At 43.1% G+C, this 25936-nt stretch overlaps 1 protein-coding gene across 5 annotated transcripts in view; it reads left to right on the top strand.

The window, feature by feature from the left end:
• The window catches only part of MGLL (monoglyceride lipase), a 214903-nt gene extending 189835 nt beyond the window's left edge, over positions 1–25068 (top strand). For all 5 annotated transcript variants that reach the window (XM_016424527.2, XM_056804741.1, XM_016424529.2 and 2 more), the window contains 2 exons: positions 17754–17969; positions 20269–25068. In XM_016424527.2, coding sequence (XP_016280013.1) covers positions 17754–17969; positions 20269–20394 — 342 coding nt within the window. In that variant the 3' untranslated portion in view covers positions 20395–25068. The remainder of the gene's footprint in view (positions 1–17753; positions 17970–20268) is intronic.
• Positions 25069–25936: the final 868 nt, after the last annotated feature.

Genomic DNA, 25936 nt, shown 5'->3' with positions numbered 1-25936 from the left:
GTTAATACCAGTATAGACTCTCACAATCCTTCTCTCCTTCTCAGAATCCTCTCCCAAGGCTTGTATTCAAATTCTCCTCTTTTCCTCTTAAAGCTAATCCATGAAATTTACTCTATCCTACATACCTGTCTTGGACTCAGTTTCTTCATCTGTACAATGGAAAAGGGGGTACCTTGGTGGTACAGTAGATATAGTACTAGGCTGAGAATCAGGAAGACTCATCTTCCCAAGTTCAAATTCAAAATCAAATGGTCTCAGATATTTACTAGCAGTGTGACCCTGGACAAGTCATTCCACCCTATTTGCTTCAGTTTCCTCATCTGTAAAATGAGCTGGAACAATAAAATAATGAACTATTCCAATATTTTTTACAAGAAAACCCAAAATGAGGTCACAATGAGTCAGGGCAGAACAACAACAAGAAGCAAGCACACTGTCCACTTTACCTGACCACTGCTTGGACCATATCTTGTAAATCTTAGAGGGCTACAGAAATGTGAACTGGGAGGATTCCATGAGGCAATTTAGTCCTGTAAATATTTCTGATCATTGTCAGTCTAAGCACAGATCTATTCAATCTGCTTTGGTGTTATTTAATCTTAGAGATTAGTTTTATGGGGAGAGATGTTGCCCCATCTGCATGACTTGACTCTCTTAACTATGTCTGAGGCTTGAAAGAAAGGAGCCCCACCTGGGGACATCCACAATAATAGTTCTTCCTTAGATGAAAAATCCCTAGTAAAGCTAATTATCTTGGCAACAGCATTGATTGCTCAACAAAGACAAAAGCACAACAAAAAGACAAAACACCTTGGGGAGGAAGCAGTAAGGTGTCGATTAAAGGTTGTTTATTTCTGTGCCTAAAAAAAATATATATATATATATATGGGTAAGATGGAAAGAAAATGAAAAAGCTCCAGTGTTAAGAAGCTTGACACCTGGATTTTGTCTCCCTATAACGTTGGGCAGCTGGGAAATGTGGTAGATAGAATGCCAGGCCTGGCATCAGGAAGACCAGAATTCAAATCTAGCCTCTAACACTTCCTAGCTGCATGACCCTGGGCAAGTCACTTAACCTTGTTTGCCTCAGTTTCCTCAGATGTAAAATAAGTCAGAGAAGGAAATAGCAAACTACTCCAGTATCTTTGCCAAGAAAACCGCAAAATCATGTCACAATGAGGCTGAACAACATCAAGTTAAATAAAATGAAACAAGCTAGAGAGGCAGTGTGGTGTAGTGGGAAGACCATCCTGAGCAAATTATTTCCTCTCTCTGAACCTCAGTACCCTTATTTGTAAAATGGGGAGACCAAGATCATCAGATTTTGATCTAGAACCTCATTGTCAGTTTAAGCACAATTCACTTTGGGCTTTTTTAATCTCCTAGATTAGGTGGTCACTAGATTATTTAGATTATGAAGGGATCTCATAAGTCACCTAATTTGATCTCTTCATTTGAAAATGAGGAAACTGAGACCTGGAGAAAGGAAAACTCACATGGCTAGTAAGTAGTGTCAAACCTAAGTCCTCTGACTCCAAACTCAAGTATCTACACTGGTTCTGAGCTTCAGGGGTTTTTTGAACCTAAGGGGCCCTCTATTATTAGAGGATTATGGATTCAGAGGTGGGAAGTTCATCTAAACCTAATCCACTCATTTTTACAAATGATGAAACTGAGGCCTGGAGAGGCCATGGTTTCTCCAAAGTCCCCAAGTCTCACAGATGGTAAATGGCAGAGACAGAATTAGAACCTAGATCATTTCCAAATTCAGCATTCCTTCATCAATTCTAACTCACAGGGCTATAGCAGAGAAAGAACTTTGCAAACCTTCAAAAAGCCCTTTCAAAGTATGAATGATGGTGGAAGCTAGATAGCACAGTAACTAGAGTGCCAAGTTTGAAGTTAGGAGTCTCTAGGTTCAAATCTGGCCTCAAAAACTTCCTAGTTGTGTGACCCTGGACAAGTCACTTAACCCTGATTACCTAGCCCATGCCCTTCATCTGCTTTAGAATTGATACTAAGACAGAAGGTAAGGGTTTTTTTTTTTTTCCTAAAAAAATGTGAATGACGATGTTGACAAAAATATTAGTGTGGTGGATTCCTGCCCTCTCTCTCTCCCTCCCTGTTACTGTTCCATAGTCCAGCTCAAGCTTTCTGGCTGGCCAGGTAAATGGTATCATTAGTTCAGAGGTCCTTGTGAGTTCCCCATTTGGGAATATGCATGAATGCAGAGCTAGCCCATGCCTGCTATTAAACATGTAGAAATCCAGGGGGAGTAAGACTGGGGCCAAGGCTGGCCCAGGTCCCTCTTTGTGAAAAACAATTCCTCCATGTGCCTTTGTTCATTAGCTTTGATGATCATCCCGTGGGCTGCAAATTTGGGGTGTCTCCCTTGAACAGTATCTGATTAGCTTTGAAATGAACAAGGGAAAGTCTGACAGCCAGAGGTTTCCACTTTGAACCCCAGATCTCCATAGGGTTCGTTCAAGAAAGAGCTCATCACCATTTCCCCATGCAAACCATTTAACTATAGACAGACTTCCCAACGATGCTAGAAATGACAAAAGGAGGATGTGTTGCTCCAACTCTTTTGCTAGTGAAGCAAGAGTCCCAAATAGGATGTGAGGGCATTTCAAAAAGGAGAGAGATGTTTAGAAATCTGTCTGTTTGGGACCAGATTTTGCTTGGTCACTTGAATGCCAAAAGGGGAACCTTTGGAGAACTCTGTGGCAAGTAACCTTACAACAGACCCAAGGAATCCCACAAAGAGTGGTCATCTCTCTTGCTCTCATAACTGCCAATCTAGAAAGAGACTGTCCTGCTTGGGCTCAGCGAAACCCTTGGTAGTGGTATTTGTGTGCCTCCATGGGCACTAAAAGTAGAGGAGGCTCAAAATAGTGGTCCCAGAGGATGACCTAGTCTCCTTGCGTAAACAGGGATCCACATGATCATTTTAAAAATCAGAATCCAGAGGCAGCTAGGTGGGCCAATATATCAGTATTTCCAGTCTTTCCATCCACAGCAGAAACCTTTCTGAAGGGACTGGGCAGTGACCAAATGGGCCTGAACCAAGGTCTTTGCAAAGTGTCTTGTGGGATGTGCTTTGTGGAGGATGATGGATCTGTTATGTGCAGCCGGAAATGAATTCCAGATCATGTTAAGACAGTGGGAGCACCTGTTCTTTCTCACTGAGACCAGAAGGAGGGAGGGAGATGAGGGGAGAAGGAAATCACAGATAGATAGATAGATAGATAGATAGATAGATAGATAGATAGATAGATAGATAGATAAATAGATAGATAAATGGATGGATAGATAAATGGATGGATAGATAGATAGATGATAGGTGGATAGATAAATACATAGATAGATACATAGTTGGATAGATAGATACATACATGGATGGATGGATAGATGATAGACACATACATACATGCATACATACATACATACATAGATTACATAGATACATGCATAGATAGGTACATAGTTGGATACATAGATACATAGATGGATGGATGGATGGATGGATGGATGGATGGATGGATGATAGATAGATAGATAGATAGATGATAGGTGGATAGATAAATACATAGATAGATACATAGTTGGATAGATAGATACATACATGGATGGATGGATAGATGATAGACAGACACATACATACATACATACATAGATTACATAGATACATACATAGATAGGTACATAGTTGGATACATAGATACATAGCTGGATGGATGGATGGATGGATGGATGGATGGATGGATGGATGGATGGATAGATGATAGATAGATAGATAGATAGATAGATAGATAGATAGATAGATAGATAGATTATAAGGCCAGGAATAGGTAGGACTTGGGGTCAAATCTGGCCTCAAATACTTCCTAGCTGTGTGACTCTGGACAAGTCACAACCCCCATTGCCTAGCTAGACCTTACTGCTCTTGTCTTAGAACTGAAATTAAGACAGAAAGTAAGGATTTTAAATAAATAAAATAAAATAAAACCAGGTTCCACATTTAGGGTGCAAAATAGGATCCCATGGAAACATTCATCTTTAGAGGACTATTTCCTGATCTGGAAAATGTGACAGTGGAACCAAATGAACTCTAAAGTCCCTTCCTGCACAAGCATTATGTATTTTAAGATTCCTTTCCACCTCCAGCAACACTCTTTTCTAAGGTGCCTTCCAGGTCCAGTGTTCTATGACCTAAGATCCCTTCTAGCTCAAAAGCCCCTGGTTTAGGCAGTTTGTGTTTTAAGGTCCCTGCCAGCCCTAAGATTTCACAAAATGCAAGAAAGGTAGATCAGGCCCCTAGATTGTGCATTTTATTTGCAAGGGTACTCTTCAGAATTCGTCTTACTTCTCACTATTCATCTGCTCCCATGAGCACCTGCTTTGTACAAAGAAATTGATCTGGGTGCAGGGCTTATACACATAAACACCAAGTAGTTCCAGCTTTCAGGGAACTTACAGGTTTCTGAATGGAGTGAATGGAAAAAGGGGCCCCTTTCCTGCTCTGGGAAGCCATGAGGTCATCCCCGATGGCTGCGGTCATGTTGATTCGAGGAGGTAGGGAGAGGAGGGGAGCTTTAGAAGGAGAAGGCCTTCTTACTTATTCAAGTAAGCAAGCAATATATATCCAAGTGTCTTAAGGTTGGAACCACTGATATTTTTGTTTGGCTCCAAGCTGAAATATTTTAGCTGAGACTTAAAGCTCTCTGGCCGTTGCTATGATAAGCCCCCGTTTCCGAGGGCATAGTGTCCTAGGGACATCCATTATTTATATGTCAAATATATTCCTCTTCCAGAACCAACTTTCTGCCCTCTATAAATATCTTTGGGACGTCCTCCAAGAGCCTTCTTACTAGTTTATATTCACGACAGGCAGGCCATATGGTGAGTTAGATGAATGCAAGTTGCAGTTATAAGTCAATAACTTTTGCTTACCTCGTTTTCCATCTTGAATTTCCCCCTCCCTGCCTCTCCCTCCCTCCTTCTGGTCTCAGTGAGAAAGAACAGGTGCTCCCACTGTCTTAACATGATCTGGAATTCATTTCCAGCCGCACATAACAGATCCATCATCCTCCACAAAGCACATCCCACAAGACACTTTGCAAAGACCTCGGTTCAGGCCCATTTGGTCTCTGCCCTTCAGAAAGGCTTCCGCTGTGGACGGAAAGGCTGGAAAGACTGAAAAGCGCTGTCTAAGGTATCCGGCAGCTAAGGCTAACCAACCCCTTCCCTCCCACTCAGCTTTCCAGCGAGACTCCCTCCTTGCGAGGATCATTACCTTTCTAATAAAGACGGGTTTTCTTAGCTGTTTTGAGCTTATATAAACATCCATCATTCATATTTTATAATCCACACAAAAGGTTTGTCTGTTTGCTGCAGCTAAAAATTCCTCGTTGCTTAAAAGAAATAAAACAAACCCACAATCCGAACCCATTAGAACATCTCTCAGCGTGTGCTGCACTGTACGGGGGTGGCGGGCTGCGGGCTGGGGGAGAGGAAGAGAGCTTCTGTGACTCGAGTTCCATCATTTTACTCCAGGGGAATACAGTGTCCGCCAGTGTAGTCACCTGCCCCCTTTTGATGGTTTCCCCCCAGAGCCTTTGCTTTATTGACTTGGACAAAATGGATAGAAGCCAGCCTTGAGGCAGGCTGCCCCAGAACCCAACAAATGGGCTTCCCCGAGCAAAGGATGGATCAGCCTGGACAGTGATGAGAGTTCACATTTATTCAGCACATTACGATTTGAAAAGCACTTTGCATACATGGCCTAATAACCACAGCTAGCATTTACAGAGCTCTAAAGTTTGCAAAGCACTTTACAAATATTATCTCATTTGATCCTCATCAGATCTCTAGAATATAAGTGCTATTAGTGTCATCCCCTTTTTAGAGATAAGGAAATAAAGGCAGGCAGAGGTGAAGTGACTTACCCAGGGTCATACAGAGCCATTAAGTGTCTGAGGACTGATTTGAATTCCAAGGCCAGCACTCAATCCACTGCACTACTTGGTAGCCTTATTTGAGTCGCCTCTCAGAAGAGCTTAGAGAGATTGAGAGAGCCCAGACTCACAGAGCAAGTATCAACTATGGGATTTTAATCCAAGTCTTCCTAAATCCAAATCCAATGCTCCACCATGTTCTAGTCATGTGCTGGGGCATCTGGTGTTCTGAGCTACATTGCAAGTGAAAATTTAGTGGCTTGGGATATATGGAGGATCAGAGAACCCTCACCTGCTTTAAATTAGAGTCATCCAAGATGCTCTCAGGGATCCAGAAGTAGGAACTAATTTTTCTTCTTCACAGATATATCCATAATGGATAAGCTCTTAAAAGTATAGGTTCCCTTTCATTCTTTGAAGACCTTGGCCAAAAAGGAAATATTAAAATAAAGAAAGTAGGGGGGGGGGAGCTAGACAGCCAGTGAATAGAGTGTCAGGCCTGGAGTTGGAGGACTTGGGTTCAAATCTGGCCCCAGATATTTCCTAGTTGTGTGACCTTGGGCAGGTCACTTAACCCCAGTTGCCTAGCCCTTGTCACTCTTCTGTCCTAGAATTGATAAAGTAAGTAGAAAAAAAGGAAGGAAGGAAGGAAGGAAGGAAGGAAGGAAGGAAGGAAGGAAGGAAGGAAGGAAGGAAGGAAGGAAGGAAGGAAGGAAGGAAGGAAGGAGAAAGAAAGAAAGGAAGGAAGGAGAAAGAAAGAGAAAGAAAGAAAGAAAGAAAGAAAGAAAGAAAGAAAGAAAGAAAGAAAGAAAGAAAGAAAGAAAGAAAGAAAGAAAGAAAGAAAGAAAGAAAGAAAGAAAGAAAGAAGAAAGAAGAAAGAAGGAAGGAAGGAAGGAAGGAAGGAAGAAGAAGAAGAAAGAAAGAAAGAAAGAAAGAAAGAAAGAAAGAAGAAAGAAAGAAAGAAAGAAAGAAAGAAAGAAAGAAAGAAAGAAAGAAAGAAAGAAGAAAGAAAGAAAGGAAGGAAGGAAAGGAAGGAGGAAGGAAGGAAGGAAGAAGGAGGAAGGAAGGAAGAAAGAAAGAAAGAAAGAAAAGAAAGAAAGAAGAAGAAGGAAGGAAGGATGGAAGGAAGGAAGGAAGGAAGGAAGGAAGGAAGGAAGGAAGGAAGGAAGGAAGGAAGGAAGGAAGGAAGGAAGGAAGGAAGGAAGGAAGGAAGGAAGGAAGGAAGAAAGAAAGAAAGAAAGAAAGAAAGAAGAAGAAAGAAGAGAAAGAAAGAAAGAAAGAAAGAACAAAGAAAGAAGAAAGAAAGAAAGGAAAGAAAGAGAAGAAAGAAAAGAAAGAAAGAAAGAAAGAAAGAAAAGAGGGAGGGAGAGAAGGAAGGAAGGAAAAAAAGAAAGCTAGACATTAGAGCTAGAAGAAACATGGGAACACAGCTGGTCCGATTTAGACCACAGAAAGCCCATCTCAAAAGCCTGGAATGCATTTCTTCCTAACTTATGCTTCATAGAATCCCTAGCTTCCTTCAAAGTTCAGCTCAAGTACTAACTACTAAAGTAAACCTATCCTGATCCTGTTCCCTGTGAAATTACTTTGTATTTTATCTTTAATTTTCTACATACATGTTATTCTCCCCTCCTACCCTTAGGAATAGACTCTCTAAAGGCAAGAACAGTTTAATTTTTGTTTTGTATCTCCAGTGCCCAATGTATTGTGTGTGCTTAATAAATGCTCATTGGATGCAATAAATTTAGAAGAGACTTCAGAACACAGGATGTAAGAGCTGGAAGAGATCCTAGATAATAGAATTTTGGACTTTGACAAGGCCATCGAGGCCATATAGTCCCACATTCTCATAAGGAAACTGAGATCTAGAGATGGGGAAGTGGTTTGTCCACAGTCACGCTCCCAGTTAACAAAGGAGCTTAGAATTACAAACCCAGACCCCCTCCCCTTCATCCCCCAGCCTTATAGCTTGAAGTTCATGCTCAAGAATGTCCTTTGTCCTAGCTATATGACTCTGGGCAAGACCCTTAACCCCAGCTGCCTAGCCCTTATTTCTCTTCTGCCTTGGAACCGATTGGTTCTAAGACAGAAGGTAGGGTTTTTTCCTTTTTTTCCTTTTTTAATGTCCTTTGCCAATGTTTGATTCTGAAATTGTGGCTTGGGGCAAGAAGGTGGCTCATCAGGAATAGAGTGCCAGTCAGGAGAACATGGGTTCAAATCTAGCCTCAGACACTTCCTAGCTGTGTGAACAGATATCTGGAAGATAAGGGTTTAATTAAAAAAAGAGAGAGAGAAATTGTGGATTATTTGATTCTGAGATGCTAAGGCTAAGAATTAGGAAAGAGGGAGGCCACACTGCTCAACTGGTATCATGTTAATTGCCAGAACAGCTTCCAACTGATGACAGCTGGAAATCCTGGCTGGAGGATCTGAGTAGCTGTCAACTGACCAAGCAGTTTATTTCTCCCTGTCCAGAGTTCTGTGGTTATTCTGGTGTTCCATCAGCTGCGTAAAATGTCTAAGACCGTTCATTATGAGGGGCAGCTAATTTTTATCATTGACCTCAGTTGGAAAAAAGCTCTTCAAGTCTCCAAAGGAGGACCAATGGAAGGAAGAAGGCAGTGGTGCTTGGCCAGGAAAGAGAAGGTGTAGGGGACTACATGGCAGCTGTCTGCCCTGTGATTAAAGAGGGATCAGTGCAAGAGGTCAGTACTAGGATTCATCAGTTGCCATTCAAGGAGATCAGATTTTGGCTCAATAGAAGACATTTCTCTCTAATGAATACAATGGCCCAACAATGAAACAGGTTACTCTAATAGGCAGTGACCTCCCCATCCCTGGAAGTATTCAAGCTGAGACCAGATGCTGTCAGGAATGATGCAGAGTGGGATTCCTGTGTGAAAGGGGAGCTTGGGATAGATAATCTTTAAGATCCCTCTAAGAAAAGTGAGAAGTTAACACAGTAGGCTGACCTCTAAGTCAAGGCTGAAGTCCCTTCTCCAAAGCATTGTGTGGCCCTGGGCAAATCACTTAACTGCTCAGTTTCCCAGAAAACTCTTTAAGATAATAAATTGCCCAATAGTTGGCTGGTCTGTACTAATAAAGGAAGTTTCCTCACCAAGAGCTCTGTATGCGGATGAAAACAGGCCTGAACAAAAAAGGAAATGGCAATGCTTTGGTTTTTTATTGGGTTCAAATCCTAAACCTTGGGGGAAATCACTTAACCTTTCTGAGGCTTAATTTTATCCTTTTTCAAATGGGAGGAGTGAACTGGAGGATGATTTCCAATGTCTCTTTCAACTTGAAATCTATCATCTTTCCAACTCCAATGTCTGAGTCTCTACAGATCAACAATCCCTTTCTAGTGAATTATTTGGAATATTCTGTGACAGGCTATTGCTATACATTTTGCTAATTCTTGGTGCCTTCTAGGAAGAATAAATATTAGAATATTCAGTGGCTTTAAGCTTGATCTTTTAAAAAAGGTAATGTTTTGTAAGAATAATGAATGATAGAGGCAGCTAAGTGGCTCAATGGATTGAGAGCCAGGCCTGGAGTTAGGAGATCTTGGGTTCAAATATGACCCCAGATACTTCTAGCTGGGTGACCTTGGGCAAGTCACTTAACCCCCATTTTCTAGCCTTCACTGCTCTTCTTCCTTGCAACCAATACACAATATTGATTCTAAGATGGAAGGTAAGGGTTTTGAAAAAAGAATAATGAATGATTTCCATGTCTTTGATTAAATGGCTTTTCTTTAAAATCAAGCCCTCTATTTAGGTTAGTCCTAATTGCCTGATCAACAATTAAAACGTTTCATTGGCAGATATTCCTCCATCAAATTGCAGCATCCTTTAGGACAGAATCCAAAGAACCATGTTGTTCATGAATTTTTTGCTAAAAATCATGGGATATGGGGATAAAAATACTGTTTGGAATCCCAGATCTGCTCCTCTCTACCTGTGTGACCCTGAGCAAGTCACTGAACCCTTCTAGGTTTCAGTTTCCTTAATAATAAATTAAATAAATAGTAACTAAGAGAAATAATAATTTTTTTAAAAATAGAATTAGACTATGTGACCCTAGGAAAGTCACTTAATCCCCATAGTCTCACCCTTTCTGCTCTTTTGCTTGAAACTAATCCATAGTATTGATTCTAAGGTGGAAGACACTGAGAAAGACATAAAAAATAAACAAAATAAATAAATAAATAAACTCGACGGTCTCCAGCTTGCAATCCTATGATCTCATATCTGTAGCTTATGGTCACTAGGTTGCCATTGGTGTTGGGATATTCTGATTTGACTAAGAGAGCAGAGTATAGTTACAGTATTCCATCCATGGCTCCGGAATGGAAACTGCCTGGAAACCATCAGGTGTCAGATTCTTCCCCTCCCTGGGAGCTCTCCTCATTACAATTTTTTCTTTTGCAGTCTAAGTAAAGGGGGCTTTCTTAAGTGTCAAGTTAGGTCCTCAGGCTACAAGTAAGCTCAACCCCCCAGAATACTCTCATCCCACACTTCCAGAAACAACCAGCGGTCCCTTGACATGAATATGGAGAGGTAATTCTCTGTGGGGAAAAGCCCCAACCATGTCATTATTCTATTTCACACAATTTGTCTGGGGTATGATGTTTTACATTTTTTTTGTTCTAGTCTCTCGTATACCAGAGAGGAAAGTCAAACTCACCTACATGAACAATGTAAAGGAACCTTTAATAAGACTGGGCTGTCTGCCAATATGCCAGCTAGAAGCTGGGTACTCTGGCGAATACTGAAATACTGCTGATGCCTCTGTGGGCTTGTCAAGCCAACTTCTCCAAGTAGAATCGTTGAATGGCAGAACTTAGAAGACTAAGGCGTGGAAACAGAGCATAGAGAGAACTTTAGAATACAGGATGTCAGAGCTGAAAAGGACCTTAGAACTTGGAGTCTCAGAGTAGAGAAGGTCTCTATAACGTAGAATGGTAAAGCTGAGAGGAACCCTAAAATATGGAATGTTTGAAGCCTAGAACATATTCTGTGAGATTTGAGAAGGTCCTTAGAACATGAAGAGGAACCTTAGAAGATTAAATGAGAGTTAGGAGGGACTCAAGCTTGAAGAGGGCAGGGAGAAGGAAACTTTAGAACATTCCACATCCAATCTGGGAAGGTCATTAGAACATGAAATGTCAGAGCTGAGAGGAACCTTGGAAAATTAAATGCGAGTTAGGAGGGACTCAAGCTTGAAGAGGGCAGGGAGAAGGAAACTTTAGAACATTCCACATCCAATCTGGGAAGGTCATTAGAACATGAAATGTCAGAGCTGAGAGGAACCTTAGAAGATTAAATGAGAGTTAGGAGGGACTCAAGCTTGAAGAGGGCAGGGAGAAGGAAACTTTAGAACATTCCACATCCAATCTGGGAAGGTCATTAGAACATGAAATGTCAGAGCTGAGAGGAACCTTAGAAGATTAAATGAGAGTTAGGAGGGACTCAAGCTTGAAGAGGGCAGGGAGAAGGAAACTTTAGAACATTCCACATCCAATCTGGGAAGGTCATTAGAACATGAAATGTCAGAGCTGAGAGGAACCTTAGAAGATTAAATGAGAGTTAGGAGGGACTCAAGCTTGAAGAGGGCAGGGAGAAGGAAACTTTAGAACATTCCACATCCAATCTGGGAAGGTCATTAGAACATGAAATGTCAGAGCTGAGAGGAACCTTAGAAGATTAAATGAGAGTTAGGAGGGACTCAAGCTTGAAGAGGGCAGGGAGAAGGAAACTTTAGAACATTTCACATCCAATCTGGGAAGGTCATTAGAACATGAAATGTCAGAGCTGAGAGGAACCTTAGAAGATTAAATGAGAGTTAGGAGGGACTCAAGCTTGAAGAGAGCAAGGAGAAGGAAACTTTAGAACATTTCACATCCAATCTGGGAAGGTCATTAGAACATGAAATGTCAGAGCTGAGAGGAACCTTAGAAGATTAAATGAGAGTTAGGAGGGACTCAAGCTTGAAGAGGGCAGGGAGAAGGAAACTTTAGAACATTTCACATCCAATCTGGGAAGGTCATTAGAACATGAAATGTCAGAGCTGAGAGGAACCTTAGAAGATTAAATGAGAGTTAGGAGGGACTCAAGCTTGAAGAGAGCAAGGAGAAGGAAACTTTAGAACATATCACATCCAATCTGGGAAGGTCATTAGAACATGAAATGTCAGAGCTGAGAGGAACCTTAGAAGATTAAATGAGAGTTAGGAGGGACTCAAGCTTGAAGAGGGCAGGGAGAAGGAAACTTTAGAACATTCCACATCCAATCTGGGAAGGTCATTAGAACATGAAATGTCAGAGCTGAGAGGAACCTTAGAAGGTAGAATGCCAGATCTGAGAGGCCCCCCAGAACATGGAATGTCAGGGCTGAAAGGGACCTTGAAAAAGAGAATTTATTGGAACCAGAAGATATTTTGGAACAGAGCGTATAGGTAAAAAATAGATATAGTAGGAGTCTTAAAATATGGAATGCTTCAGATGGGAGGGAAATCTTAAAAAAGAGAATGTACAAGTAATAAAGGAACTTCAATCATCAAAGGTCAGAGTTGGGAGGGGGCTTAAGAACAGAGAATCTCAGGATTGGAAGACTTGAGCACGTGAAATGGTAGGACATAAAACGTTGTAGATGGAAAGGGTGCTGAAGATCTTCTAGTCTTTTCCATCATTTAGGACAGTGTCTTCACTGAGCCCCAAAAAGGGACAGTGAATTGCCCATTAGCACCCAATCCAAAGCTTCAGTTCAAGTCCTTATTTGATGCTATCTCCATTATAACAGGGGACCTTATAGTCACAAAATGGAAACAAGTTTTACATTTTCATTTGGCATTCAAAGGATGACAGAATCTTAGATTAGAGCTGAACCTGAAAGATCACTGGCAGCCAGGTAGCACCATAGTGCACAGAGCCCTGCCTAGACCTGAAATCAGAAAGACCTGAATTCAAATCCAGACTCAGACACTTAATTACTATGATCCTGGACTAGTTACTTAATCGCTGCCTACCTCAGTTTCCTACTCTATAAAGTGGACATAATAATAGCACCTACCTGCCAGGGTTATTATGTGGATCAAATGAGATTATATTTGTAAAGTGCTTTACAAACCTTAATATACTATATACATTCTAACTATTGTTATCTCCTATTCCCATATTTCATAGAAGGGGAAACTGAGGTCCAGTGAAAGGAAGCTACTTTCCCTAAAATTACAAATAAGAAGCAAATAAGAAAGCCAGAATTTGTACTCAGCTCATCCCACCCCAAATCTAACACAATTTATACTATGCCACACTGAAGGATTAATTATTGTCCTTTACCTAGGTAGCTAGGTGCTCCATCTCGCTCAGACCATTAAAATCTAAAGGACATTTTAAAAATCTAAGGAAAACAGAGGTTGGTTTTCTTTTGTAATTTAAAGGTGAAATCTAATTGAATACTGGTGGCTTTTTTACTTTTTGAACCAGAGCTACAGTTGCATGAGTGTGCAGAGATGCTGTTGAGTAGCTCCCTGTACCAATGCAGATTGGTCCCTTCTCTATAACTTAAGATTGTAGAGTTGTCTTGGAACACTGACAAGTAACTTATCCAGGATCACCCATTCAGTGTGTTTCAGAGGCAGGACTTGAACCCAGGTCTCCCAGACTCAGGCTGATGTTAAATTTTGGATATAAGCAATTACATCCCAGAAATCACAAGTTACCCATCAAGGCTTGATTTATTGTTCTTTTGATTGTGTAGAGACCTAAGAAAATGATGGAGAAAATGTTAATAATATAGATTAAACTTAAAAGCACGTCCCCTACTTTTCAGAAAGCTTGTTGTTAAATATTTACCCACACACCCCTGCTCAGAGGCCAACTCTGTATTCACTACATCATACCTAATGTTATAAAATAAGATGGAGAAAGTAAAGTCTCAAGATTGGACAATAGGGGCAACACCCTCATTGTGTTCAATCAGGTCTTATTGAAAACTTCTAGGTATTGCCTGAAACAGTATCATTGGCTCCTGTTCCATTCATTCAAAGGTTCTTTCTCCAAAGAGATTTTATTTTGGAAATCCTCAAAGTCCACCGGCTGCCTTTGACTTACCTGAATAAGGTCTTGCAAAAATAAAAGTTGGTTGAACTAAAATTTCCTGGGAAATAAGAGCAATTCCCATTTTGGTGGCCCAAAGCATTCCTTGGACAACCGTGTGTGAAAGACAGACAGATAAGTGGCCAAGCCAGGGCTCTTTCCCCTACACCAAAGGCAAAAGAACACAGGATTTGGCTTGGGAAGTGCTTCTCCCAAACCCTGTTACTTCTTTCTAAGCAAAGGAGTCCTGGGCCATCTCGCCTTTCTCTTCTCCTTTCCCCCATAGCCCTATGTCCTACTCCCATCTCATCTCCTGCCCTTTTGCCCACATCTGCTGGCTTGGCAGGAACTCAGACTCAAAATAGGCCATTGTCTGAAGTGGCCAATGTGGGCAAGGAGGAGAAACAACTTGAATTGCCTCTCAGGAAGGTAGTTAAGCTGTTAGGGCCATTAACCTAGAGAACAACCTTCCAGAGGGACCCTCAGCATCTTCATGGGACATTAAAAACCAATCTGGGCAAGACTCCTGAGAGTATTTTAAGGAGAAGGTCTGGGAGGTTGGGAACTTGACCTTGGAAAACCATGCAACCTCAAGCTCTGTAACGAGAGAACTAAACAGCCCATGTGGCATAGCCTCCCCTCCCAAGCCACTCAGACAGCCACGAGAGCTCTGCTCAGCACTGGAGAGCCCCCAGATGGATGGCTTGGCACCAGCCTTGAGCCAGGCAGTAGGATGAAGGCTATCTCAGTGGTGGCACATTTTATTCTCTTGTTCCTTTTCTTTTTCCTGGTAATTCGCAAATAGCCTGGTTCTTCTTGACCACTTCCTAGCATGGAAAGGAATACAGGCTGAATCTGCAGCCCAGATTGTGACCCTAGGAGGGCCAGAGATTTGAGGCTGGAGGGGACCTTCGAGGCCATCTGGTCTAACTCTTTCCTGAACAGAAATCTTCTTCTCAGAATGTGACCAGGCATCTAGCCTCTGCTCAAAACATCTTCAGAAATAGGTTCCTGCCTACTTCCTAAAATTCCCCCATTCTGGGGGCAGCTGGATGGCTCAGTGGATTGAGAGTCAGGCCCAGAGATGGGAGGTCCTGGGATCAAACCTGGCTTCAGACACTTCCTAGCTGTGTGACCCTGGTCAAGTCACTTGACCCCCATTGCCTAGCCCTGACCACTCCTCTGCCTTGGAATCACTACACAATAGTGATTCTAAGATGGAAAGCGAAAGTTTTTTTTAAAATGCCCCCATTCCAATTTGGAATTGAAACAGTGAGGAAGCCCAATGGCTAGAACTCTGGTCATGGAGATAGGAAGACCTGAGTTTAAATTGAGCCCTGGACATTCCCTAGCTATGTAACCCTGGACAAGTGACTTAGCCTCCATCTCTCTTCTTTTTCTTCTCTGTAAAAAGAAGATAATAATAGCATTTACCTCCTAAGTTTGCTGTGCGGATCAAAGAAGATAATCTTTGTCAAACACTGCAAACCTTAAAGAATTCTCTTCTGTCAATGCAGGCTATTATTATTATTATTATTATTATTACTATTAGTGTGACTATAGCAACTAGATCTAATTGTGAAAGCTTATCAAGCCAAAGTCTGCTTTTCAACAACTTCTACCCATTTGTTGTTCCAAATTCTGCCCTCAATAATCAAGGATTGGGCAGTTAACATTTATTAAGGGACAGCTAGGTGGTTCAATGGTTAGAGAGCCAGACTTATAGATAGAAGATCCTGAGTTCAAATCTTGACTAAGACACTTCCTAGCTATGTGACCCTAGGTAAGTCACTTAACCCCCATTGCTTATCCCCACTCTTCTGCCCTGGGATTGATTCTAAGAAAGCAGGTAAGGGTTTAAAAAAGAAATGTTCCTGTCCTGAAAGAGCTTACAATCTAATGAGAAGCAATATATAAACAAATATATACAAAGCAAGATATGTATAGGTTAAGTAGGAAATAATTCAAAGAGGCAAAGCAGTAGAATTAAGAGGGATTGGAGAAGGCTTTCTGTAGAAGGTGGGATTTCATTCAAGACTTAAAGGAAGTCGGGGAAGTCAGAGGTTGGCAGCCTTTTGGATACTTGAAGACGGTTTCCATCCCCTGTTAAATCTTGTTTCCAGGCCACCCTCTCCCCTATTTCCCACAACTAGCTCTTGCCATCCTCGTCTCCTTCCTCTGGATACCCTTCAGCTCATGAATGTCTTTCCCCAAATGCAGAGGGAAGACTAGGAAGATTAAGGAAGCCTAGGAAAGACTTCTTGTAGGCAGAGACTTTAGCTGAGGCTTGAAGGAGGCAGAGATGAGGATGGAGAACATTCCAGGCATGGGAGATGGGCTATGGAAATGTCCAGAATTGGTACACAAGAGCGTTTTATGGAAGGGGCAGCAGGAAGGTCGGTGCCACTGGATTGGGGGGTACATGGAGGCAGTATGGTGTGGAAAGAGTGGAAGGGGAGGAAAAGGACAGTTATGGAGGGCTTTAAAGCCCAACAGAAGGTTTTACATTTGATCTGGGAGAGAATGGGGCCGCCATTGGAGTTTATTGAATGGAAACAGGGTAGGGGGGATGACCTAGGACTATGCTGTCAGAAGATTAGTTTGACAGTTGAGTGGAGGAAGGACTGGGGTGAGGAGAGACCATTGTTGACATCTTTTTAAGTGGCTGCGACCAAAAATTTTGTTATTTGGGAGGCCACACTCAAGCAGCCTGGTCTTTGTACATCAAAACACAGCTCGCCCACACACATACACACACACAAAGAGGCCATCCCCAAGGCCCATTATGCTAGAAGTCTTTGGAGTTTACTAGGATTGTCAGAGCATGCGCCTCCATGGCAAAGCCTTCAAAAACGAAGGGTCATGTCCACTTAGCACAATAAGGGCTTTTGTGTAGGGTACCCTCCTCTGCTGTCAGACTGCGCGTCTTTGTGAGGATGGGGGGATGATTTCCTATTCATTCTTGTACCCCTATAGTGCCTGATGTGGGAGCCTTACTAATTACATGTAGCTAACAGGCAGAAGTTGAACCCCAGTAAGTGTGTCCAATCTGCTCTGAAGAGCATTTGTTAAGTGATTATGAGCAAAGCAGGGTTAGGGGCTGGGGATAGTAAGACAACATTTTTCTTAAAAATCTCTCCCCTCAGAGAGCTTCTATTCTACTGGAGGGGATACAACATGAGTCATCTTATATGATGATCTAAATACACATATATGTATGTACATGCTCACTTGAAGGGGAGAAAGAGAGAAAAGCAGAGAGAGAGAGCAAGACAGAGAAAATGAATGAATGAATGAATGAATGAATGAATGAATGAATGAATGAATGAACGTGGGGAAGAAAGAGGGGAAAAGGAAGCAAGAGAAAATAAAATGAGAAGGATGAGAAAGAATTCAAGGACAGAGAAAGGGGGGGAACCCAATGTTGGATGAAGATAAGAGATTTTCTTTGATTGGAATGAGATGCCAGCAGGAAGGAAGAAGGAGAGAAGTATTTATTAAGTGTCTGCTATATCTCTGGCACTGTGCTAAGTACAAAGATTATCTCAGAGTCAAGATGATAACAATTTTCACCTGAGCTGTTCGATTTCTCTCAAAAATGCAGGTTGCCTGCAAAGCGGAGAGATAAAACTTGCCCCAGGTGTGCCCCTGGCCAAGGGAAGCCTCTCACTGGTACTTCTTTCCTCCTGCAGGTGGATTCCTACAATTCAGATCCCCTGATCTGTCATACAGGGTTGAAGGTTTGCTTTGGCATCCAGCTGCTGAATGCTGTATCCCGTGTGGAGAGGGCCCTCCCCAGGCTGACACTGCCAATCCTGCTGCTGCAGGGATCTGCCGACAAGCTGTGTGACAGCAAGGGGGCCTACGTCCTCATGGAAGCTGCCAAAAGCCAGGACAAGACCCTGAAGGTAAATCCGAGCTGGGTGTCTTCTGCACCACCAGCCCCAAGGCCGTGTGGGATGGGGAGGTTGGAGGGTAGAGCTAGGACAGATCTTGGGGGTCTCTGAGTCTCAGAAGGAGACTGAGGCTCACCGGGGTACAGTGAAGTTTAGGATGTCCTAGAGGCCCACAGGGGCTGGGATTTGAACCTGTGACTCACTACAGCCTTCTCTCTACCCCCCCCCACTCTCCTATATCGGACCTGAGACTGTGTCTGTAGTGTGGAAATGGTCTGAAAGAAACATTGTGATGGCAGCCCATTCTGAGAGGTGGGCGCCTGTCCAGTGTGGGTGTCTGTCCAGTGTGGGGGTGGAGAGGGGGAGAAGGAATCTGCACACATACATGTGTTATGTGTAAAGGGGAAGGGCAGAATAAACATATTTAAATATATATATAGAGTGGAAGAAGAGAATATATATATATATATATATACACACATATGTGGGTATTATATATGGGGGAAAGGAGGGAATAAATAAATGTGTGTGAGTGTGTAGGAGGGAATAAATGTGTGTGTATAGGGGAACGAAAGAATAAATGTATATTTAAATATATATGTTTGTATAGAGGGGAAGAAGGCAATAAATAAATATATGTGTGTGTTATGTGGAGGTGGAAGGAGAGAATAAATGTGTATGTGTGTGTAGAGGGAAATGGAATAAATAAATGTGTGTGAGTGTGTAGGAGGGAATAAATGTGTGTGTGTCCTGGAGTCTCTATTAGAGTTGTGACATACAAAATGTTTCAAAAGTCTCTTCTTATGGTGGGATTGTTTAAGGTAGTGAAAGAAGAAAGGGGGGGGGATGTAGAAAGCAAAGGAAGATTGCACTCTCCCCAGCCCCCCCTCCCCTCTCTCTCTCTCTCTCTCTCTCTCTCTCTCTCTCTCTCTCTCTCTCTCTCTCTCTCTCTCTCTCTCTCTCTCTCTCTCTTCTCTCTCTCTCCTCTCCCTCTCTCTCTTTCTCTTTCTCTCTCTCTCTTTCTCTCTCTCTCTTTCTCTCTCCCTCCCTTTCTCCCTTCTCTCTCTCTCTCTCTCTCTCTCTCTCTCTCTCTCTCTCTCTCTCTCTCTCTCTCTCTCTCTCTCTCTCTCTCTCTCCCCTCTCCTTCTCTTTCTCTCTCTTCCTCTCTCTCTCTCTCTCTCTCTCTCTCTCTCTCTCTCTCTCTCTCTCTCTCTCTCTCTCTCTCTCCCTCTCTCTCTCTCTCCCTCCCTTTCTCCCTTCTCTCTCTCTCCCTCTCTCTCTCTCTCTCTCTCTCTCTCCCTCTCTCTCTCTCTCTGGCTCTCTTTCCCTTTATTCTCCTAGTTGCCATCCCTTTTTTCTTTTCTCCCCTCATTACTAGTGTGATTCTAATCTTTAATACTTTCAAAATGCACCAAGACTTCTGTTTGGGGGTAGGAGAGCAGGTTAGTACCTGGACTGGTTCTGACGGAGCAAAGGACACATGTGCGCTCACACACACACACACACACACACACACACACAATTTGTTCCCTCCTTTCCCCTACACATACACCTATGTGTATATATTTTATTCCCCTCTATATGCAAAGATATATATGTAAATATATTCTCTTCTACACACATTTTTATAGCTCAAGGTTTACAAAGCGTTTTTCCTCACAACAACCCTGTGACAGAGATTGGGTGTGTAGGGTGGGGTGGATATATAGTGGATATGTATTATATGGATATGTCTATAGGTAGATATAAAATTATACTTTTATTCACATGTCTATATACATTGTATGTATAATATATTTATGTTGTATTACATTATATCCTATCCTATCCTATTATATTAGTATAAAATGCCCATTTTACAGACAGAAAAGCAGAGTCTCAAAGAGGAAAGGTGGTTCCATGACTTGTTCTGCATCACTCAGATCTTCAGCTTCCAAGCTGGGTGAGAGTGCCAGTGTTCTGACACCCAGCCTGGAACCATCTGCCTTATACCACGCTGCCCCTCTCCCCAGCCATAGGTCGTCCTTTTAGTAGTTTTGATCATCACCAATAAGCCTTTACTGAGTATCTGTTGGTCTTTCTAGGCCCACTTGTGTAGACAGATTAAAGATTTGAATTCCAATCCACCCGACGTCTCTAAGGAGTCCACTCTGCCCCGGGCTTGGTCCACAGGTCCCTGGTAGTGCCATCATTGGTCTGGGGGCTTGGGTCCACGTCCTAAACTCTAAGGTTCACTTCAGGTGCCCAGACCTGTGCCTTGTCTCTGCTCCATCCTTGGTGGTTCTCACTCTCTGTCTCACTCTTGTTGCAGATCTACGAAGGTGCCTACCACGTCCTCCACAAAGAACTTCCTGAAGTGACAAGCTCTGTCTTCCATGAAATAAAAATGTGGTTCTCTCATAGGATAACCACAGGAAGAAGCTCTTCCAAATCCTAAGCATTATCGCCTGGCTACCATGTCATGGTCTGCAGGAAACAGGCAGAGAAAGGGGTGGAAGCTGGTTTCTTGGCTTCGTCTTACCAAAATCTCAAATTGGAGGGATTCCTAGCACAATTTGCTCTAAAAAATATATAGAGATATATAGAGAGACATTCCTATCATGGGATGGTCCCCCTGTCAGCTATTTGAACATTTCCTTTAAGGGGAGGGGTGGGGAGGGAGAAGCCCTTTCTAGAAGAAGAGCTCCAGGCTAATCTCCAGATAGGGTCTCTATACCAATGACTATAGGAAGGAGCCCCTCCATGCCAACTCTCCCCGCTCCCATGTGGTTTCTCTTGGAAACCTGGTATTACATGGAGGAGGGGGTCTGCCTCTCTACTTAGGCTGCAATAATATTTGCAGCCATTTTACAACTGACAGTTTTTATAACTGAGAGTTCTCCTAATGGAATATAGATCAGGAGGACTAAATGCCCTGTTCCCCCACTTCCCACCTCCCATTTGATGTTTGAATAGACAGAAAACGTGTCCTCTTACCAGATGAGCTGCGTAGGAGAGCCATCTAGTCATGGGATCAGTGTATGTCATCCCATGATCAAGAGGCTAATTTGACTGTCTGGGATTGTAGAACCTCTGGGGCAAGGCTGTCACCCCACAGCAAAACCGAACATGGGGCACATTCAGCTCCTTCTCAACATAATCAAGTTATGAGGGAGAAATCAGAGAGAAATATTCAAAAGAAGAGTGACAAGTTGCAGCACAGGAACTGACAAAGGAGAGAGAATTCTCTTCCTCAAATAGACCCTTCCCCTTTCAAAGGACTGAAGCCTTGGAGTGAACAGACAGATCTGCTATGTACCTTCAGAGAGTCTGCCTGACTTGTTTAACCACTGACATTATAAGAGAAAAAGCCGTATTTAACAGAAAATGTTTAATATATGATGCATATTATAAAACATAGAGTATTTTGGTGATTGAGAGAGGGTTAATTATCAGAGACCAAGGAGGGTCACCTCACTATAAAAGTCCATGTTGGTAATGGTAAAACCGTCAAGACCCAAGATAGATGGCTGGCATGACTCTTCACATCTCTGTCTTCTTCAAAGGGTGCCATTGGATGATTGATATCTCTTACATGGCCCTAGATGTTTGTCTTTGCCCCCAGCTTTGCCCATCAGTTTTGGGGGCAGACAAGAATGGTCCCTGCCAATGGGGGTCCACAAGTGTTCCATTGCTCTTTGGGAGATGTTCAGCACTCTGAAGAACAGGACCTATGGCTCCTTTCCAGGGTCCCTCCTCCCACCTCATCCCCAAGACTGACTTTCAGGAAGAGAGCACCTGTGTCCATGGCCATCAGCCAGCTAAGGCCCCAACTGTCTTTTGGAGAAAGAGTCAACATGACTTATGAAATACAAGCACTGAAAATGGGAGAGTTTGGACAGAGAGCTAGTGGTACCAATAGTGCTGCTAGGTGGCCTGCCATCAAGGATGCTAAAGCAAGTCTGAGCTGCTCAGAAAATGCTCAGAGGAGAAAATGAGAGAAAAGAGGAGCTTCCAAAGTGACGTTGGTCTGTATGAGGAGAATACCCTGGAGACAGTCTTCCTTCCTTCATCAATTCTGCATGGAGGGCACTTCTTATCCCAGGGTTTCCCATCAAGTCCATGTGGCACAGGGCACTGAGTGGCTTTGCCAGATTTGGTCTAACGCATCCCTGGACCCTGAATGATGTGGAAGCATAGAAGCTTAGAAGCAAACCTGACTCACTGGTGTTGCTGCTTGGCTAACTGCTCCCTAAATTCCACTTGGTGTCTTCAGAATGAAATGAGGGCCACCAAACATTTCCTGGAGAAGTCACCAGTACCAAGGACACAGCTACCTCTGGTGGAAGGATCTGGATGCTCCAAGATTGCCAACACATTCTTCCCAATCCTGTCTGGCTCATTGGGAAATGGACCTTGGAGAAGAGATGGGAGAATCATTTGCCTCCTTTCCCAAGTCTGCCCAGCACAACCAGAAGAATTTAATAATCCTAAAAATGCAAATGTGGGAAAGCCAGAAGCAGATTGGAGATTCACTTAATTAACAAGCAGAATTCAGGGGCTAATCACTTCCTTAAGCCAATGAAGGAAACTTGTCATCTCTTTCTCACGCCCCAAGAGCAGAGTAAAAGAAGATGGAAGGAGAGTGCCTCCAGCATTGATGCCAATCCAGTGGCCCGCTACTTCTCAGGTGTTGTTTCCATCGGCCTCCCTTCTCCTCTCCTCTCTTTTCTTCTCTTCCCTCAGTGAATGCCAGCAATAAACAGGGGACCATGTGGCTATGACACTGTAGTACTGTCTTTTCCAAAATGGACTTAAAAAACAAACTGCATGGTTCATCAGACACAAATTCCACAGCTGTTGTGAATCTCTGGAAGGGACAATTCAAGGATGAACCCCCCCCCCATCATGAGGGTCCCTCCCACCCCATCAGCCTGCCAGATTCATTGCTGTTTCCAAAACTGCACGTCCACTCCAACCTCACCCACTGAAATGCCAACACCAATTTCACAACAGAGAGGGGGAAATTGCATCTTTCTGTCATCCTGCCGAGAAGTAAGATTTTGGCCAAATGCTTTCCCTCCCTTTCCAGGGATTTTCAGATCTGTAGATCTAAAGGTGAGGTGGAACCTTGGCCTGACGCATCTCCCAGAAGCAAATAAGGTGCTTCTTGCTCCCATTCTAGCTTGACTTCTATGCCTGGGTCATGGTGACTGAAAGTAAGAACTACTTCTAGTATAGCCTCATCCATGCCTACCAACTCCAGGAGCACTCACTCTTTTAGCCATGAGAGCCTAGGATCAGGGAAGAGCCAATGGGATGAGCCACCTCAGAGAGATGAAACCTTCTCCCCCAGCTCCCATAAGACAAGGCCCCCTTGGTCACCTAGCTCAAAGGCCACCACTGGAGGCTGACAAGAAGGTTTTACTCAGTTCCAAAGAGATCCAGAGAATGACAAATAAGCCATTGGTGAGACCATGAGCACATAGTAATTTCACACCTTAGCATGGGCATTACCAAAGGCAGAAGATAGACAAGCACCTGTGGATTTATTGGCAATAGACGCCAGAGTCCATTTGGTTGGAGATGTCTAGATTAGATGACTTTTTCTCCTTTAGGGTGAATTGCCCGGGGAGGGAAAAATAAAGCAAAGCTTGAGTTCTGGGCAAAAGATTAGCCCACATGTGCTTAGCAGGACCAAAGAATCTATGACAAGAGCACCATTTTTTTTAGCTGAGGAAAAAAAGCAAAAATCTTAATTAGGGCCCTTAGCCCTTCGAAGCACTGAATGCTAAGGATGGGAGTGCTGATCACATTTATCAACTTCCCTCTTCCCCCCGCTCCTCAAAGAAGCACCCGCTCCTCCCACCTTCCAGCCCCTCTAAGCCAGGACCCAGTCTTCCAGTGGGCGCTTTGAGACACAAGAGCCTTAGTTATATGCTGAGAAGATTTCTGAAGCAAGATATGAAGAGGAAAACTGACTTCTGAAGAAACTAACCCAGGTGCTAGGGCTATTTCATCCAACCGCTGGTGGAGGGACAGTTCCCCTTGGACTGAGACCAGTCTTGATACTGGACAGAAACAAGCAGAGGTACCCCAAACCTGTAAGGAATAAATGACCCCAATCTGAGTAAACCGATACAGCCAGCCATGCCTGGCACCCTGGAAGGTGAGGTGAAATAGAAGACAAAAAAAGAAGAGGGGAAAGTAGAGGGACAGACCGAGAGACAGATCTGTGACTAGTATAACTGGGTGCTGAGGGTACTGTCAAGCCAGAATACACACCTGTGTGTGAAGAGATTGTATCCCCCTGTTGGAATGTAAGCTTCTTGAGGGCAGGACTGTCTTTTTTATACCTGTGTCCCCAGCACTTGGCACAGTGGCTGGCACTGAGTAAGTGCATGTTGATGGAGTGTTGGTGCCCCACCCTCTGGTCTCCTTAGTCTTAAGGGTTTTCAGAATGTAAGCATGTGATACCCAGCACCTTGAGCATGGTAGGAGTTTAAAGAACCTTGGATTGGATTGCATTGGATAGGAATGGATTCGATGGGACTGGAAGCGTAGGCAAAGCTTTTGTATAGGAATGGAAACCAGTTGTGGCTGGTGAAGGTCCCATGTCCCCTGGGAATCTCACCCCTGTCCCCAGTGGTGATGGGGAGGTGGCAGGTGGCATGCCCAGGTCATGATTCCAAACCATGTGGATTTCCACCCATCATTGGCACTGCCTTCCTTGTGCACTATTTGATGAAACTGGGTTTCCCTTGAAGAGAAGAACACAGCCCAGAAGCGGCTGAGCAATAGTATTCTATTCTCATTTGCTTTTTTCCTTCCTGCCCCATCACTCTAGCATCCAAAGGCCCTACGGAACAAAAGGCCAGAAGCATCTTCTGTTCAATGCTCTCTTTCCTACCCTACCCTGCCCCCCGCCCCGCACTTTATACCTATTGCTAACATAAACCTACCAAGACCCCCAAGTAATTCCTAGCCCGTTCCTCTTGCCATGCTCCATTTCGATTCAATGACATATACTCATATAGACTTTTAGTGGGGCAAATGTGTACAAGTTTAGAACTATTACAGGAACACAGTGTATGATTACCACTAATCAATAATAAAGCCTATGTTTTCTGAATGGCGTTGAGTTTCTGTGTATGTATGGGTGTGGGTCCTTGTTCAGCAGAAGTCAGACCCTGGCATGAGCTTGATGCTTCAAGACTAGAAAATGATGGTGGTCTTTGCCAAGATGGAGACAAGAGTTTCCTCTGCAATCTCAAACTCATTGCTGCTCCTTCACTTTCTAAATCCTCCACTATCCCAAGGCTTGGTGAGAGCCATAGGGGGAGCAGGTACAGCTCAATTCAAAATGAGAGATGGGAGAACCATTGGGCCATTGGCCTAATTTTACCTGATCTGTGACATTTTAAAAGGTTTTATTGGTAGCAATATTTATGTGTTCCTGTCTTATCCATCACCACTACCAGTCCCTCGCCACCAAAACAATTGTGAACACAAAGGAGAGTTGGGGTGATGAGACAAACCTAGTGCAATATAGTGTAAAGAAGGCTGGATTTGGTGTTGGGCACCCTGGGTTCAAATCAGAGCCCTGTTCCTTATTGCTTGTATGACATTGAACAAGTTACTTCTTCCCTGGGCCTCCCCTTGAGATAAAAGAGTTGGGCTGAATTGTTTTAAGTTCTCTCCCAGCCCTGGAATTTATGATTCCGTGATCTCCACCATATTTGCCGAATTTACCTTTCCCCTCTTCCTTTCTGACTTCCTCCATTCCCTTCTCACTCGCTCTTTTTTTACCCTTTCTCCATAATCCACCATAACATGAAAATAACAAGGATCTTTTAATTTGTCAGTTGATTGCCTCAGATGGCATGCATTGATGATCCCATGATTTCTACAAAGTTTGCTATTTTAACTTTCTCTTCCTCCTTTCCCCCTTCCCTTCTCTCTCTTTTTTTTACCCTTTCTCCCATAATCCATCACAACAT

This window comes from Monodelphis domestica, chromosome 7 (assembly GCF_027887165.1).
Source record: "Monodelphis domestica isolate mMonDom1 chromosome 7, mMonDom1.pri, whole genome shotgun sequence".
NCBI lineage: Eukaryota > Metazoa > Chordata > Mammalia > Didelphimorphia > Didelphidae > Monodelphis > Monodelphis domestica.
Note: the sequence above shows the minus strand (reverse complement) of the source record. Positions and strands in the feature narration are given on the sequence as shown.